General features: G+C 35.9%; 1 protein-coding gene across 1 annotated transcript; it reads left to right on the forward strand.

The window, feature by feature from the left end:
* Window positions 1-16,267: 16,267 nt before the first annotated feature.
* LOC129642178 (olfactory receptor 2T27) lies at window positions 16,268-17,209 on the forward strand. Its single transcript, XM_055566738.1, has one exon. It carries the CDS (start codon window positions 16,268-16,270, stop codon window positions 17,207-17,209), a length of 942 nt encoding a protein of 313 aa, XP_055422713.1.
* The last annotated feature ends 238 nt before the right edge of the window (window positions 17,210-17,447 follow it).

Genomic DNA, 17,447 nt, shown 5'->3' on the forward strand with positions numbered 1-17,447 from the left:
GATGATGACTATAGCCAAGAAATTAAAAGTCCCTTGCTCTTTGGAAGAAAAGGTATCACCAACCCAGACAGCATATTCAAAAGCAGAGACATTACTTTGCCAACAAAGGTCCGTCTAGTCAAATTAATGGTTTTTCCCGTAGTCAAAGATGGATATGAGAGTTGGACTATAAAAGAAGCTGAGCACCGAAGACTTGATGCTTTTAATCTGTGGTGTTGGAGAAGACTCTTACGAGTCCCTTGGACTGCAAGGAGATCCAACCAGTCCATCCTAAAGGAAATCAGTCCTGAATATTCATTGGAAGGACTGATGCTAAAGCTGAAACTCCAATAATTTGGCCACCTGATGCAAAGAACTGACTTATTTGTAAAGACCCTGATGCTGGGAAAGATTGAGGTCAGGAGGAGAAGGGGACGACAGAGGATGAGATAGTTGGATGGCATCACTGACTCAATGGACATGAGCTTGAGTAAACTCTGGGAGTTTGTGATAGGCAAGGAGGCCTGGCGTACTGCAGTCCATGGGGTCACAAAGAGTCGGACACGACTGAGCAACTGAACTGACTGAACTAAACAGTCTTGGCTGCTTTTTTTGGCCCTTTACTGTGTGATTCAGCTGGTAAAGAATCCACCTGCATTGTCGGAGCCTGGGTTTAATCCCTCGGTTTGAAGATCCCCTGGAGAAGGGAAAGGCTACCCACTCCAGTATTCTGGCCTGGTGAATTCCTTGGACTGTATAGTCCATGGGTTCGCAAAGAGTTAGACACGACTGAGCGACTTTCACGTTCACTCTTTTTGAAAAGAATCAGCTTTTCAAATTATATTTATATATGCAAATTTTATTGAGATTACATTGAATCTAAATCTCTATTCTATGTTTACGTCTATCTCTATGTATCTATCTGTATCCACTATCTCAATAAACCAATTTTATTTTTAATTCAATCTATTTTTATACCAGAACATTCAAGATATATTGCTAATTCTTTGGTATTCTAGCCCTACATATATTATTATGCATCTATAAAATGTAGTAATACACCGGTCTGCACACACTAAACCCTGTTGTAGGAATTACATAAAACCCTAAAATCTCAATGAGTTACACCACAAATTTATTTGTGATATACAAATTTGTGTAAATACCTCACAGTTCACTGAAGATGGCATTTCTCTATCTTTTGACTTCCTTTGTTTGTAATTAAGAAATCAACTTTCAATTTAACTGTCTGTACTTTAAGTAACCTCTCTTTTTTTAGATCATTTTGTAATTATCTTTGTCTGTTATGTTTTGTAATTATGCTATGAGTTGTCTAGCCATGAGTCTCTCTGTTACTCATCCTGCTGGGTATTTATTAGGATTTATAGATATGTTGGTGTCTTTTAACAGTTTTGAAAAATTAGCAGCCATTATCATTTACAGACCATTGGTGTGCCCCTGGCAATGTGATCAAGTGACATATATTTTTGTGTCATAAGCCATTCTCCTTTAGAAAATTTGCAAAAGGAATACATTTTAACTATAGGCTAACTCTATTTACATCTTTATATCTGATATCCACAGACTTGCTTCCGGCTCTATTAAGTGTTTTAAAATTTATTTGTAATCCCAAGGGAACCCAAATATCCAAAACATTTTGAAAATTGAAAGCAAAGTTGGAGAACACACACTTTCCAATTTAATTCAAAATTAATCAAAGGCCTAAAAGTAAGACCTAACGCTACAAAACTCACAAGAAAACACAAGAGAAAATCTTTCTCAGATCTGGCAGTGATTTCTGGATGTAAAACCAAAATCACAGGAAAAAATAAGTAAATTGAGCTAAACCATACTTTTAAATGTGTGAGTATGAAATGATTTATCAAGATAGTAAAGTACTGAGCACATAATGGGAGAAAATACTAGCAAATGGTTTAACTGAATAGAGATTAATATCCAGAGTAACAAAAAGAACTCTTATAACTCAACAAGAAGAACCACCCAAAAAATCAGTTATATTCTGAACCAACAGGCTTTATGTTGCTAAGCCAGATGGGAACTCATCTTTGCCAGACATCTCTTCCTGCTCTCTATCAAGAAAATTCATCTTCCCTTTTACCAGGGAAGATAAATTCTGAGTTTGTGCAGGCACAGTCTGGAGGGAAACCTTAATAGAGACCTGGTGGGCTGGTAATGGATGTTGATCCATTTCTTCCTTATAAAGGGCAATGCTAAGATGCATCTAACCTGGATTTTCCAGGGTCTCTGGGAACTTCCAGACAGCAGTTTTTGTGGTTGCTACCACATCAGGTTATCTTAACACTGGCTCTCTCTTTTATCCTGTTTCAACCCCCATCTCCCTTTGTCCTTCCCTTTGACTACCTGGACCACATTTCTTTAGAAAAACTTACAATTCAATATTCATTTTCTAAGATCAAATTTCTGGGAAGTTCAGGCTAAGGCAGGCCATATATAAAAGTAATTTAATGACAGTTATCTAAAATTGGATCACAATCTTAAAAATGCAGAAGACACAGAAATGAGCTTTTCTACAGTTATGAAAATGAAAAAAAAAATTCTCAGTCAGCCACACTAGATTAAAATTATCTTTCTCTTTACAGAAAAATGTCATTGTCTTATAAAGTGCAATCACAGAATATGCAGCCCCAAATTGTTGGGAACACAATTTAAGTGTCAAGCAGTTAAATGACAATAATATTATGTTAGTATTTTTTATGAATTTATTCTTGGCATTTATTAACTTTTTCAATTTGTAATTTGAAAGGATTTCTTTCCTCATCCAAAGACAATATGTTTGTACATAGCTATGTAATCATGAGTAAGACTTCCTGTATTACTTTAAGCTTGAAACACCTGAAATCGTGTCTTCATTTACATACACAGAAGGCACAATTAAATGTGAATTGCATGATAGAGTCAACAGATGATACAGAGTGAGATAACAACATAACAAAGACCCTGGTCAAAGGATTTTTTTGTTTGGTTGTTTTTGTTGTTTTTGTTTTGTCTTTTCCCCAAGAGTAGAGGATAGGCACTTGTGAGAATATTAGAAACAAGAGGAAAGGGGACCTTATTCCTTAAGTAACTCAAAGATTTTGTTTTCTTATATATTTTCAATGTTTTTCTATATATTCTAAATGTTTTTCAATGCTGAAATGTTTACTTATAACTCGTAACAAGTTATAAGAAATATAAGATGGTTACATACCAAGTGAATGCTTTAGTGACAGTATAGGCCTAAAATGTAGTGTCTTTAGCAAGACAATACTTTATTAGGAGAATTGGATTTTCCTTTTTAACCCTTGAGAAGAGGAATGCATAAGGGTTAGAAATGTAAAAAGGGAAAGAGTGATTCAAAATAATGCCATGAAAAATTCTTTTTTAAAAAAAGTAATTAGTTTGAGTATAGAATCCCACAGCCTAATTTATTTGAGGGCAGCTTAACTATTGCAATTCTTTGAAAATTGACAGGTTTATGATTTTTTTTAAATCATACATATTTATGAATTTATTAAAAAAAAAAAAGGCAAATGAACAGATCGCACCTATATAAACTGTGTAATTGTAGGTTAGGGACAAAGTGCCCCAGGGACTGATATGCTGATGTCAATTCTTCTTCTAAATGAGGGCACTGTTCTACTCTGATAACTCAGGCTCTCTTATTTAAATTGCTTGCTCTCTTTGTTTGCACCAGTTTACATAATGTAGCTGGTGCCAGTTGTCCTTGCACCATATTTATTAGGCATTTAAGGACTCAGCCTGTCCATCTATAGGTTCTCAATCTATTTGCCTATACTTGCCTATTTGAAAGTATCTCACTTTGGTTGGGGCCAACCCTTAATCTTAAACCAACAAGATGTGTTAATAATTCTATGCTCAAGCCAATGTACTATTTTCTTATTTGAATCCATGGCCACTCTGTCTTAATATACTCCCTTCTCTTTGCTTTTCTTCTCTTTGCTTTGCCTGCATTTAGAATACCAGCTCTCAGTTTGAAAAGTCTATTCATGCCTCTAAGTTACCCAAAGTTACTTTAAAATTGCTGAGCAATTCCATGTTACTCCTTTAGTTCTGTAAGATTTTTCTCTGTACAGTAGGTACTTGATCTTCACTTCAGACCATCAGATTTGGGGGGAGGCACTGTGTGAGGTAAGTAACTCTGAGGACTTTTTTTCAATTAGTTATGTGGTATTTGAAATAGTATCCTATTCTGAACTTATTGGGAAGCTGTTTTAAACTAGGGGCATACTAGGGAATCTTGAGGTTAATATACCTCAATGTTCCAATTATAGGTACTCATGAATCAGTACTACTCATATAAATTTTATATCTTTTGATCTGATTTCTTCTCCCAGCTTTTCTCTCAATTCTTTATTGTGTACATTAGGATGTAGATAATTCCTCTGCTTTGGAAAATACTATACAGATTTGTTTCCATGTAAGGCTTCAAGAATGTTCCTATTGTTGGAAAAGTATATTTACTTATATAACTTTGAAGTATATACAAATGCTAATTTTTTTAGAAATCGCCAATATAAAAAGGGCAAGCGTCATGAACAATGAAGCCCCAAAATAAATGATAGAAAGACAAAATATACATACAATAATATGTTCATTTTTTATTATGAAAGAAAGTTATACTAAAGTAAGTTTGTGAAAGTGAAGTTGCTCAGTCGTGTCCAACTCTTTGTGACCCCGTGGACTGTAGCCCACCAAGCTCCTCCATCCATGGGATTCTCCAGGCAAGAATACTGAAGTGGATTGCCATTTCCTTCTCCAGGGGATCTTCCCAACCCAGGGATCGAACCCAGATCTCCCACATTGCAGGCAAATGCTTTAACCTCTGAGCTACCAGGGAATGTTGCAGTATCATACTACATGTGTGCTCCATTGTTGTTCTTTTAGCATCACTAGTCATCAGCTTTGTATAACAATTTGGTGATAGACTTCAAGAGTCTAATAACCCATTCTCCACGGCCTATTTTCATAAAATTCATTCCACAATGTTGTACATTGTAATCAAACTTATGAACAATGTGAAAGTCAACCAATTAAGAAATAGGTAGTTGCATATTACTTTATTCACCACAATGATATACTGTGTAAGAACTGCACTTTTACATGAAAAGGTATACTTAACAGTATAAAATACTAGTATATATACTTATATTAATATACTATTTTAATATTAGTATTAATATGATATTGATACTAAATATATGTATGCTATGCTAAGTCACTTCAGTCGTGTCCGACTCTGTGCAACCCCATAGATGGCAGCCCAACAGGCTCCCCCGTCCCTGGGATTCTCCAGGAATGAACACTGGAGTGGGTTGCCATTTCCTTCTCCAAAAATATATGTAGATATAATCAAATAGAAAATATACTAAGATAAAAGAAATTATACATAAGCATAGAAATAGTTATTATATGTATGGGACATCAAGAGTTCCAGTTGATTCCTTACTATTTTCTTATTTTCAAATATTTAATATATGCTTTGTAATTCTCTAAATGCTGGACATGATTCAACACTAATAGAGTATGATAAACATGCTTTTATAATCAGAGGAATTGTGGAGATGCTGAAATCCCTTTCCCTTTGTGAAGAACGCTGAGATCTCTAGGGACTCATCATTGAGTTGCAGTGCTAGAAATCATCGTGGTCAGGGCTAGGGACCTCTTTGCCTGTAAAGAGATTTGGAGGCCCATTTGTCTCTCTTGAGCGTTAACATTTTCCATGGACCAATAACAAGCACTGTACTTGATCTCTACTAACCATCTACCATCCTCTGAATTTATAGTGAAATAAGGAGCCAAGTCCTCTAAGGAGCTTGTTCTTAATAAGTTTCTAAAGGTCAGGTCTTAGTGGGCATTTCCCTCTCTCTTCATCATGTGAATTACTGTGGTGTGCTTGCTTTTAATTTCCCTAGTGATTTAACACATGAGGAATGAGGGGAAGAGTGAAACAGAAGCACTCATGTCAGAAAAACAGTGTATGAAAGCCCTGATGTAAAGCTTGTAATATTTAAAGAATGAAAAGCTGAAAATCTGTAAGAATATAATGTGGGTCAAATAAATAAGAACCTAGCTGAAAATGTGCTTTTCATAGTTACAGATCTAATCTGTCATGACTTAGTTTTGGTAAAAAGTGCAGAGGGTCCATGGTATGAGTTTCCTCACGAAGCTGCCCCTGAAATTCAATTTCCATCACTTCCATTAATTTCTTATCACAAGGTTCTGCCCTTTTCATGTTCTACATTTACACACAAGTTAGGGAGAAGTCAAAACCACAAAGGTTATAATCAAAACCATTCTTAAAGTGCCCCTGTGGCCACATCTATTTTAGAGATTTTTATTTGTCTCAGTTCAACACTCATGACAGGCAGGAACCATGTCTCATATATTCTTTTAGGTCTTTTCACAATTTAAACTATGACTCACACAGTGTGCCTCAGGAAATATTTATGAAATGAATGAATTGATATCTATTTTGGATTACTGGAAAATGGCAGAAAGCTACTATACTTCCACTGGTCTTATGCCTCTGAGAAATATTACTTAAAAAATATGTAAAATAGATAAAGCAGTGTTTCATTGGGTTGTTGAGGAAAGCAAATTAATATTTATGAATAAAAAGCACTAAGCACTCTGTTATCAATGTGCTCTAACTACTTTCTAATTTGCTATTAAACCTAAATTTGTGCTCAGTTCTTTCTAATATGGATTTTAATCAATTCTGACAAAATTGCTTGGACAGAGCTATTTGGAAAAATCACATTTTGGGAAAAGGAAGCTTCTAGAACATTGCTCTCCATTAGAAATCTGTTGGGAGTCACAGAGGTGATTTTAAATTTTTTAGTAGCAACATTAAAAACATAAAAATAAACAAGTTAAACAAATTTAATCTATGTTATTTAACCAAGTATAAGCAAAACATTATCATTTCAGCATTTGGTCAATATAAAAAATCTAATGTGATATGTTGCATATCTGCTGCCTTACTAAACCTTTGATTCTTAATGTTATTTGTACTTTCAGCACAACTTAGTTCAGAAAAGCCATGTTTCAGGTCCTCGACAGCCTCATGTGGCTTGTAGCACCATACTGAGAGTCCAGTTCTATATGATACCAATAGGAACTTTTGTTCAAATAACCTAGGACTTCATTAAGTGTGGTAAAATATTATTTAAGTAAAATAAGTAAATGTGCATAACTAAATATCAGGCTTAAACAGAAAAGCCCCTCTTTTGGAAGATCATGCCCTCTAGTATCATTTAAATCCATTTTTTCACTTATTTTTCTATTAAAATTGTGTATTAGCTATTAATTTCATCTAATTGTTATACAAGCTATTTATGTTATTAATTATTAATTTCTGCTGAAAAAAGAAAACTAAACACAACTTGACTCTAAATATTTCTGCCTGATTGCCTTTCTTCTAATGATTTATGATTATTTCTAGAGTTAAGAACTTTTGTACTTGTTTTCTTCAAAATGGAGTAATTATTTTCAAATATCCAAGACCTATGAACTAAATACTCAAGTTTTGCAATATGGAAAAATGTCAAGAATAGAGTTAAGTTTGTACTTTGCCTGGAAAATCCCATGGATGGAGGAGCCTGGTAGGCTGCGGTCCATGGGATCACTGAGAGTCGGATACAACTGAGTGACTTCACTTTCACTTTTCACTTTCATGCATTGGAGAGGGAAATGGCAACCCACTCCAGCATTCTTGCCTGGAGAATCCCAGGGACGGGGGAGCCTGGTGGCTGCCGTCTATGGGTTCACACAGAGTTGGACACGACTGAAGTGACTTAGCAGCAGCAGGTAAAATCAGTTACAGTTATTATCCTTTCATAGTCAAAGTGTATAATCTTGAACACTGATTTTCAAACTGCATTCTCTTGTATACAAGAGAAGTATATGTTTAGTATACAAGAGAAGTATATGATGGGGATTTTTCACTACTTACATAGCACATTCCATATTCAATTATACAGCTTTCATTTCTGGTTTTTTTTTTTTTAATCATTATGTAAGTTTCAGGAGTACAGCATTATAGTTAAATAGCTGTATACACTGCAGAGTAATCATTGCCATAAATCTAGTTACAATCCATCATCATACAGATGAGATACTTCACTCATTTCACTCTCCCTACAATCTCCCTCCGCTGTAGTAAACAATAATCTCTCTGCTGCATCTATGAGTTTATTTCTGCTTTATTTTGCTTTTTCATTGTGTGTGTGTGTGTGTTAGATTTCATATATGAGTGAAATTATACAGTATTTTCTTCCTGTGTGATTTATTCCACTTTGCATAATTACCTCAAATTCCATCCTTGTCACAAACGTCAAGATTCATTATTTTTATGATTGAGTAGTGCTTGATTCTGAGAAGGCAATGGCACCCCACTCCAGTACTCTTGCCTGGAAAATCCCATGGACGGAGGAGCCTGGTAGGATGCAGTCCATGAGGTCACTAAGAGTCAGACACAACTGAGCGACTTCACTTTCACTTTTCCCTTTCATGCATTGGAGAAGGAAATGGCAACCCACTCCAGTGTTCTTGCCTGGAGAATCCCAGGGACGGGGGAGCCTGGTGGGCTGCCGTCTATGGGATCGCACAAAGTCGGCCACGACTGAAGCGACTTAACAGCAGCAGCAGCAGTGCTTGATTAGGCTTTCCTGGTGGCTCAGATGGTAAAGAATATGCCTGCAATGTGGGAGACCTGGGCTCAATCCAGAGTTGCGAAGATTCCCTGTTTCTACACACACACACACACACACACACACACATCTTCTTTATCCGTTCATTTATCAATGGATCATTAGGTTGTTTCTCGGAGAAGGAAATGGCAACCCACTCCAGTATTCTTGCCTGGAGAATCCCAGGGATGGGGGAGCCTGGTGGGCTGCTGTCTATGGGGTCGCACAGAGTCGGACACGACTGAAGCGACTTAGCAGCAGCAGCAGCAGCAGCAGCAGGTTCTTTCTATATGCTGGCTAATGCAAAGAATGCTGCGGTGAACATAGAGTGTATGTATTTTTCCAAATTAGTGTTTTTGTGTTCTTCGATAAATACCCAGAACTGTAATAGATAGGTCATATAGTGGTTCTGTTCTTAGTGCTTGCAAAATCTCCATAATCTTTCCTATAGTGCATGCATCAATTTACAGTCCTACTAACAACGAACTAGAAAGATTCCTTTTTTTCAACAATGCCTCCAACATTTGTTATTACTTGTCTTTTCCACAATAGTCATTCTAAAAGGTATGAGATAATACCTCATTTTGATTTTGTTTTTCATTTCCCTAACAATTAGTGATGTTGAGCAACTGTTAATGTTTTTTGACCATCTGTATGTCTTCTTTGGAAAAATGTCTATTCAGATCGTTTGTTCCTTATAAAATTATTTTTTTGTTCTTGTTTGCATGGAGTCATATGAGCTCTTTATATACTACAAATATTAGCCCCTTAACGGGCTCTTTATTTGGAAATGTATTCTCCCATTCATTGGGTTTCCTTTTCATTCTGAAGATGATTTGCTTCAATGTGCAGAAACTTTTTTGCTTAATGTAGTTCCATTTGTTTATTTTTGCTTTTGTTTCCTTTGTCTATGGAGTCAGATCCACAAAATAGTGCTACAAGCAGAGTCAGTAACATTATTGCTTGTTTTCTTCTAGGACTTTTATGATTTCAGATTTTGCATTAAAGTTTTTAATCCATTTTGAGTTAATTTCTGTATATGGTATAAGATAGTGGTCTAGTCTCATTTGTTTGCATGTAACTGTACAGGTTTCTCAGCCCTGGTTATTGAAAAGGCTCTGATTTTTCTATTGTATGTTCTTTGCTACTTTGTGATAGATTAATTGTCTAAGTATGTCTATGTATATGTGTGAATTTTTTTTTCTTCTGGGCTTTCCATTCTGTTACATTCATTCATATGAATATGTCTGTTTCTGTGGCAGGATCATACTATTTTAGTTACTTTGTAGTATACTCTGAAATCAGGGAGTGTGATTCCCCCAGCTTGGTTCTTCTTCCTCAAGATTATTTTAGCTATTTGGGGGTCTTTTATATATTCATACAATTTTTAGAATTATATGTTCTATTATATGAAATATGACTTGGCATTTTGATAGAAATTACTTTAAGTCTATAGATTGCTTTGAGTAGTATGAACATTTTGACAATATTAATTTTTCCAATTCATGATTACACAATATCTTTTTTCTTTTTCAGTTTTTATCATCAGTGTCTTATCATTTCTAATATAAAAGATTTTTTACTGCTTAGGTTAAACTTATTCCTATGTATTTTATTCATTTTATTGTGATCACAAGTGAGATTGGTTTGGTAATGTATTATTAGTGTATACTGAGACCTTATTAATTTATTTATTAGTTCTAACAAATTTTTGGTGGAGTCTTTAGAATTTTTCATTCATGGCAACACATAATCTTTAAATAGTGACAGTTTTTCTCTTCCTTTCCAACTTGGATTCATTTTATTTATTTTTCTTGCTTAGTTGTTGTGGCTAGTCCTTCCAATACTATGTTGAGTAAAAGTGGTGAGAGAGAGCATCCTTGTTCTCTTAATCTTAGGGAAAAAGTTTTCAGCTTTTCACTGTTGAATATATTAGCTATGAGTTCCTCATATATGGTCTTTATCATGTTGAAGCACGTTTCCTCTGTACTTATTTTGATGAGGCTTTTTATTATAAATGAATATTGATATGTGATATGATTTTAGTCTTCTAACATTTACTGAGATGTGTTTTGTGACTTTACATGTGATCTATCCTGGAGAATACTCCAAGTATACTTGAGAATAACGTGTATTTTGAAGCTTATGGATGAAATGTTCTATATATCTGTCAAGTCTATATGGACTAATGTATATTTTAAGTTCATTGTTTCCTTATTGATCTTCTTTTGTCTCGATTTTTGCACTGATGTAAGTGAGATGTTAAAGTCTACTATTTTTATTGTATTGCTTTTTTTTTAATTAATTTTATTGGTTTTGCCATATATCAACATGAATCCGCCACAGGCATACACGTGTTCCCCATCCTGAACCCTCCTCCCTCCTCCCTCCCGTACCATCCCTCTGAGTCGTCCCAGTGCACCAGCCCCAAGCATCCAGTATAATGCACCGAACCTGGACTGTCGACTCATTTCATATATGATATTATACATGTTTCAATGCCGTTCTCCCAAATCATCCCACCCTCTCCCTCTCCCACAGAGTCCAAAAGACTGTTCTATACATCAGTGTCTCTTTTGCTGTCTCGTATGTATTGCTTTTAATCTCCCCTTTTAAGTCCATTAATATTTGCTTTATATATCTTGGTGCCCCATGTTCTGTGAATATATGTTTGTAAATATATTTTCTTACTGGATTTATCCCGTTGCCATTATGTAATGCCTTTGCTTGTCTTCTAATAGTCTTTGTTTTAAAATCTATTTTGTGATATGAGTATAGGTAGACCAACCTTCATGTAATTTCTATTTGCATAAAATTTATTTTTCCATCATTTAACCTTCAGTCTATGTGTGTCCTTATTTCTGAAGTGAGCCTCTTCAAGGTAGCATACAAATAAGCTTTCTTTCTTTTTTTTTTTTTTTTTTTTTGGATGAGATGTACTTATTTCCATTTTGCTAACTATTTTCTGGCCATTTGTGGCTCCTATCTTTTCTTCTTCTCTTTCTCTCTTCTTTTACATTTTGGTGGATTTCTTTAGTGTTATGTTTTGATCCTTTTCTCATTCCTTCTTGTGTACTGCCTATAAGTATTTTCCTTGCATTTGTCTTTAGTTTTATATATTAATATAAGATCTTAAGTAAACAGCAGTGTGTTTTATGTTGTTAGCAACTTAACTTTAAATACATTCCAAAGCTTTCTATCTATCCCCTCTAAGCTTTACTACTTTTGCTTTTTTTTGCTTTTAAGCTTGCCTTATGCATTTGATCCACTATCTTTATTGTATACTTATATTTTCAGTAAAAATTTTACTTTATGTTCTTTCATATTATTAATCAGTGCCATTCTTTCAGTTTCAATAAGTCCCTTTCAATATTTCTTTTTTTTTTTTTGCTTTACTTGTTTTTAATATATTTTATTTTATTTTTAACTTTACAATATTGTATTGGTTTTACCATATATCAACATGAATCCGCCCTTTCAATATTTCTTGTGAGGCCATTTTAGTGGTGGTGAATTCCAGCTTTTGCTTCTCTGTGGTGTGCTTAGTCACTCAGTTGTGTCCAACTCTTTGCAACCCCATAGACTGTAGCCTTTCAGGCTTCTCTGTCCATGGGGATTCTCCAGGCAAAAATGCTGAAGTGGATTGCCACTTCCTTATCCAGGGGATTTTCCCAACCCAGAGACTGAACCCAGGTATCCCGCATTGCAAGCAGATTCTTTACTGTCTAAGCCACTAGGGAAGCCCTTTGCTTCTCTGGGAAGCTCTTAATATCTCCTTCAGTTCTAAAGGAGGAACTTGCTGAAAAAATAACTTTTGGTTTGAAGTGTTTTTATCTTCAACACTTTGAATATGTCAAGCTACTCCCTTCTGACATGTAATATTTCTGCTGAAAAATCTGCTGATAGCCTTTTGAGTTTTCCCTTGTACGTAACACTTGTTTTTCTCTTGCTGCTTTCAGGATTTTCTCTTTATCCTTAAGTCTACTATTTTAATTCTAGTATGTTTTGATGTGTGTCTTTTTTGATTTATTTATTTGGAGGTCTCTGGTCTCCCTGGACCTGGATGTCTGTTTCCTTCCCCATATGAAGGAAATTTTCAGCCATTACGTCTTCAAATATTTTTTCTTGTTCTTTCTCTTATCTTTCAGAGATTTTATATGCAAATATCATTCTGTTTGATGTTGTCCCAAAGGTCTCTTATGGTATCCACTTTTTATTTATTTTTCAGTTTTGCTGCTCCTTCTGGGTGAATCCCATAACTTTATCTTCCAGCTTCCTGATTTGTTCTTATACACAGTCCAACTCCTGTTGAACTAATCTAATGTTGTTTTGTTTTTTTTTAATTCAGTTATAATTAAGTTTAATATTCTCTATCTCTTTGTTGAAATCTGCTTTCTGTACATCCATTCTTTTCCTCAGTTTGGTGAACATTTTTATCACCAACACGTTTAATTCTTCAACATGTAGACTTCTTATCTCTGTTTTATTAGGTCTTTTACTGAGGTTTTGTCTATTGCTCAGTTGGCTGTGAGGTCCAGATGGGAGTCATGGGTAGATGGGGCTCTCAGTATGGTATGCATACTAGCGACAGCAGGTTAGATGGAAATGTCTAAAATAATGCTTGCCAGTATATTTTTGAGATTAGTTGTTTGTCAGTTGCTTCATTTGCTATTATTTTCTCCCATTCTGAAGGATGTCTTTTCACCTTGCTTATAGTTTCCTTTGTTGTGCAGAAACTTTTAAGTTTAATTAGGTCCCATTTGTTTATTTTTGCTTTTATTTCCAATATTCTGGGTGATGGGTCATAGAGAATCCTGCTGTGATGTATGTAGGAGAGTGTTTTGCCTATGTTCTCCTCTAGGAGTTTTATAGTTTCTGGTCTTATGTTTAGATCTTTAATCTATTTTGAGTTTATTTTTGTGTATGGTGTTAAAAAGTGTTTTAGTTTCATTCTTTTACAAGTGGTTGACCAGTTTTCCCAGCAACACTTGTTAAAGAGATTGTCTTTAATCCATTGTATATTCTTGCCTCCTTTGTCAAAGATAAGGTGTCCATAGGTGCGTGGATTTATCTCTGGGCTTTCCATTCTGTTCCATTGATCTATATTTCTGTCTTTGTGCCAGTACCATACTGTCTTGATGACTGTGGCTTTGTAGTAGAGCCTGAAGTCAGGTAGGTTGATTCCTCCAGTTCCATTCTTCTTTCTCAAGATTGCTTTGGCTATTCAAGGTTTTTTGTATTTCCATACAAATTGTGAAATTATTTGTTCTAGCTCTGTGAAGAATACTGTTGGTAGCTTGATAGGGATTGCATTGAATCTATAAATTGCTTTAGGTAGTATATTCATTTTCACTATATTGATTCTTCCAATCCATGAACATGGTATATTTCTCCATCTATTAGTGTCCTCTTTGATTTCTTTCACCAGTGTTTTTTTTTTTTTAATTTTATTTTATTTTTAAACTTTACATAATTGTATTAGTTTTGCCAAATATCAAAATGAATCTGCCACAGGTATACATGTGTTCCCCATCCTGAACCCTCCTCCCTCCTCCCTCCCCATTCCATCCCTCTGGGTCATCCCAGTGCACCAGCCCCAAGCATCCAGTATCGTGCATCGAACCTGGACTGGCAACTCGTTTCATACATGATATTTTACATGTTTCAATGCCATTCTCCCAAATCTTCCCACCCTCACCAGTGTTTTATAGTTTTCTATATATAGGTCTTTAGTTTCTTTAGATAGATGTATTCCTAAGTATTTTATTCTTTTCATTGCAATTGTGAATGGAATTGTTTCCTTTATTTCTATTAATTAATTTTCCTTAATTTCTATTTTCTCATTATTAGTGTATAGGAATGCAAGGGATTTCTGTGTGTTGATTTTATATACTTTGCTCTTGGTGTTTGATGTCAGAAATAGCAACATTTTAGTTAACTGGTAACATTAACCTTCCATCACATGTTCAGCACCAATGCCTGTATCCTGAGGCTCAATTGCTCTCACATAATAAGAACAGTCAGTGTCATGTGGGAGCCCCAAAAGATTACAAGGGAACAGGACAAGAATTTAAAAAATTCTGCCCCGATCTGGAAAGGGGTTCAGTGTCCTCTCTTCATCACCCCAGTCTGTGAATGGACCGTGTCTTAATCATTTTTAATATTTTTAGTACCTAGCACATACAACAAATGCTTGCTGAATAAACTAATGAGTATGGCTGAGCAAGAACAGGATGTGTAAGATGGGCCCTGGGTAACCTAGGAAAGTTTAGACTAGATCATGGGCCCATCTAGCATTTTCACATGGAAGTTAGAATATGCATTAACGGAAAGAAGGAAGAAGCTATTTCCCAAGAAAGAGGAAATGCTTGGAAACATCCCTACCACCTATGCCACAGGACTTATGAATCCAGCTAAAGAGAAACACTATGAGACACAAAGGATTTGGATCTGAGGAAATTCAAATTAGCGATGTGGGAATTTTATCTTCTCTACACCACAGGATTTTATCTGCTGCATTTTTATTAAAGTAACCCAAAAAAGTGAAAAAAAAAATAATAATAATGCTTGCCAAAAACAGTATTAGCAAGGTAGTCTGAGATCACAAAAACGACTCCCACTGATGTTTTAGTTCCCCAGTAGAATCCCAAATAGTTCCTGTCTGTCTAGTACATGCTTCAAGGTTAGTAATAAAGTTTATGCACATTTCAATCTGGTGTCTTTGGACTGATTTTGGGTCAAGTCTTCATGCAAACCCTTGAAGAGATTTTCCATCTGCTGTAATTTTACAGCTTTCCTTGATGTATTCCCCATTGTTATTTTAAAATCAAGTGTTTTGGGGGCTTTTCTGTCCTATATAGGGTCCTATAAACACACCTTTGTGATCCTTCTCAATTGTTGACTGCCACTGCTGGGTAATGGTTTCTTCCTTTGCTATGATCATATATCTGTGTCTACTATCCATCTTGATGCTGTATTTTTACCCTTTGCTCTGGCTATTGTTCATTTAATTTTTATGTTCCTTTCACAGGGACTTAGTCCACATGTGACTGTAGATTTGCTGTGTCCATGGGAGGAACTATACTGTCCGAAATCTCATTTTTATCTATTTTATGTATATCCATCTCAATGAAAGTTTGTGCTTGAGCACAAGTAAATAAATAAATATTCTTGAGCCAATAGACATAAAATTGTTTTCTTGTGACCTCATAGTCAAAAAGTAATAGTAAATTAAGAATATAATCCTTAAATGAATGATGGCATAGTGTGACATAAGCTTTCTGTGGCTGGTCTTCCAAGAAATTGAAAGTTTTCAATTTTTTGAATGATGGTGGGTCTACCTAGGTCCCAAAGGTAAAAACTAATTTCTTAAGGCAATCTATAATTGGAATCAATCTCAGGAAGTATTGGAAATAGTGGTCTATAACACAAAGAGATTTGATTAATTTGTTTTGATTTTTGTGTGGCCACATCAGGCTTTAAGCAACCCAACATTTACCTTGTGTGTCCAACTTTACCTATTATATCCATCTCTCATTTGTGTATCCCACAGAGTTATGGAGTGGAGCAATTATTCCATGTATGCTGACTTTGTCCTCTTGGGCTTGTTTAGCAACACACGTTTCCCCTGGCTTCTCTTTGCCCTTATCGTCCTGGTATTTGTCATCTCAGTAGCCAGCAACACAATGATGATCATTCTCATCCACCTGGACTCCCGCCTCCACACTCCCATGTACTTCCTGCTCAGCCAGCTTTCCATCATGGATATCTTGTACATTTCCACCATTGTGCCCAAGATGCTGGTTGACCAAATGGTAGACCAAAGGGCCATTTCCTTTGCAGGATGCACTGCCCAGCACTTTCTCTATTTGACCTTGGCAGGAGCTGAGTTCTTCCTTCTAGGACTCATGTCCTATGATCGCTATGTTGCCATCTGCAATCCTCTGCGCTATCCTGTGCTTATGAACCGCAAAGTCTGCTTGTTGATTGTGGTGGCAGCCTGGCTGGGAGGGTCCATAGATGGCTTCTTACTTACACCAGTCACCATGCAGTTCCCTTTCTGTGCTTCTCGGGAAATAAATCACTTCTTCTGTGAGGTACCTGCTCTTCTGAAGCTCTCCTGTATGGATACATCAGCTTATGAGACAGCCATGTATGTCTGCTGCATCCTGATGCTCCTCATTCCTTTCTCTGTCATCTCAGCCTCTTATACAAGGATTCTCATTACTGTTTACAGAATGAATGAGGTGGAAGGGAGAAAAAAGGCAGTGGCCACTTGTTCCTCACACATGGTAGTTGTCAGTCTCTTTTATGGGGCTGCCATGTACACCTATGTGCTACCTCACTCTTACCATACTCCTGAGCAGGACAAGGCTGTGTCTGCCTTCTACACTATCCTTACTCCCTTGCTCAACCCACTTATTTACAGTCTCAGGAACAAAGACGTCACAGGGGCCCTACAGAAAGTTCTGGGAAGGTGCTCATCCTCAGGAAGGTAACCACCTTCCAAAGAAACTGCATTTGCTGCTAGAGGTTTGAAGAAGAGGATATAGGACTTGTCATCTTTGGATTTAAACATTGTCTGCCTGGAAATAGCAGGTCATCCACATGCCAGCAACTGTGAGGCATCCTGGGATTTAGAAAGCCTACAGTAGCATTTTGAAGATTTCATCATCTTTTGAAACATAAGAGGATTCTACAAAATGGTGTTGAATGGAACTGGAATAAAATATGGGT

Source organism: Bubalus kerabau, chromosome 1 (assembly GCF_029407905.1).
Source record: "Bubalus kerabau isolate K-KA32 ecotype Philippines breed swamp buffalo chromosome 1, PCC_UOA_SB_1v2, whole genome shotgun sequence".
NCBI classification, from domain to species: domain Eukaryota; kingdom Metazoa; phylum Chordata; class Mammalia; order Artiodactyla; family Bovidae; genus Bubalus; species Bubalus kerabau.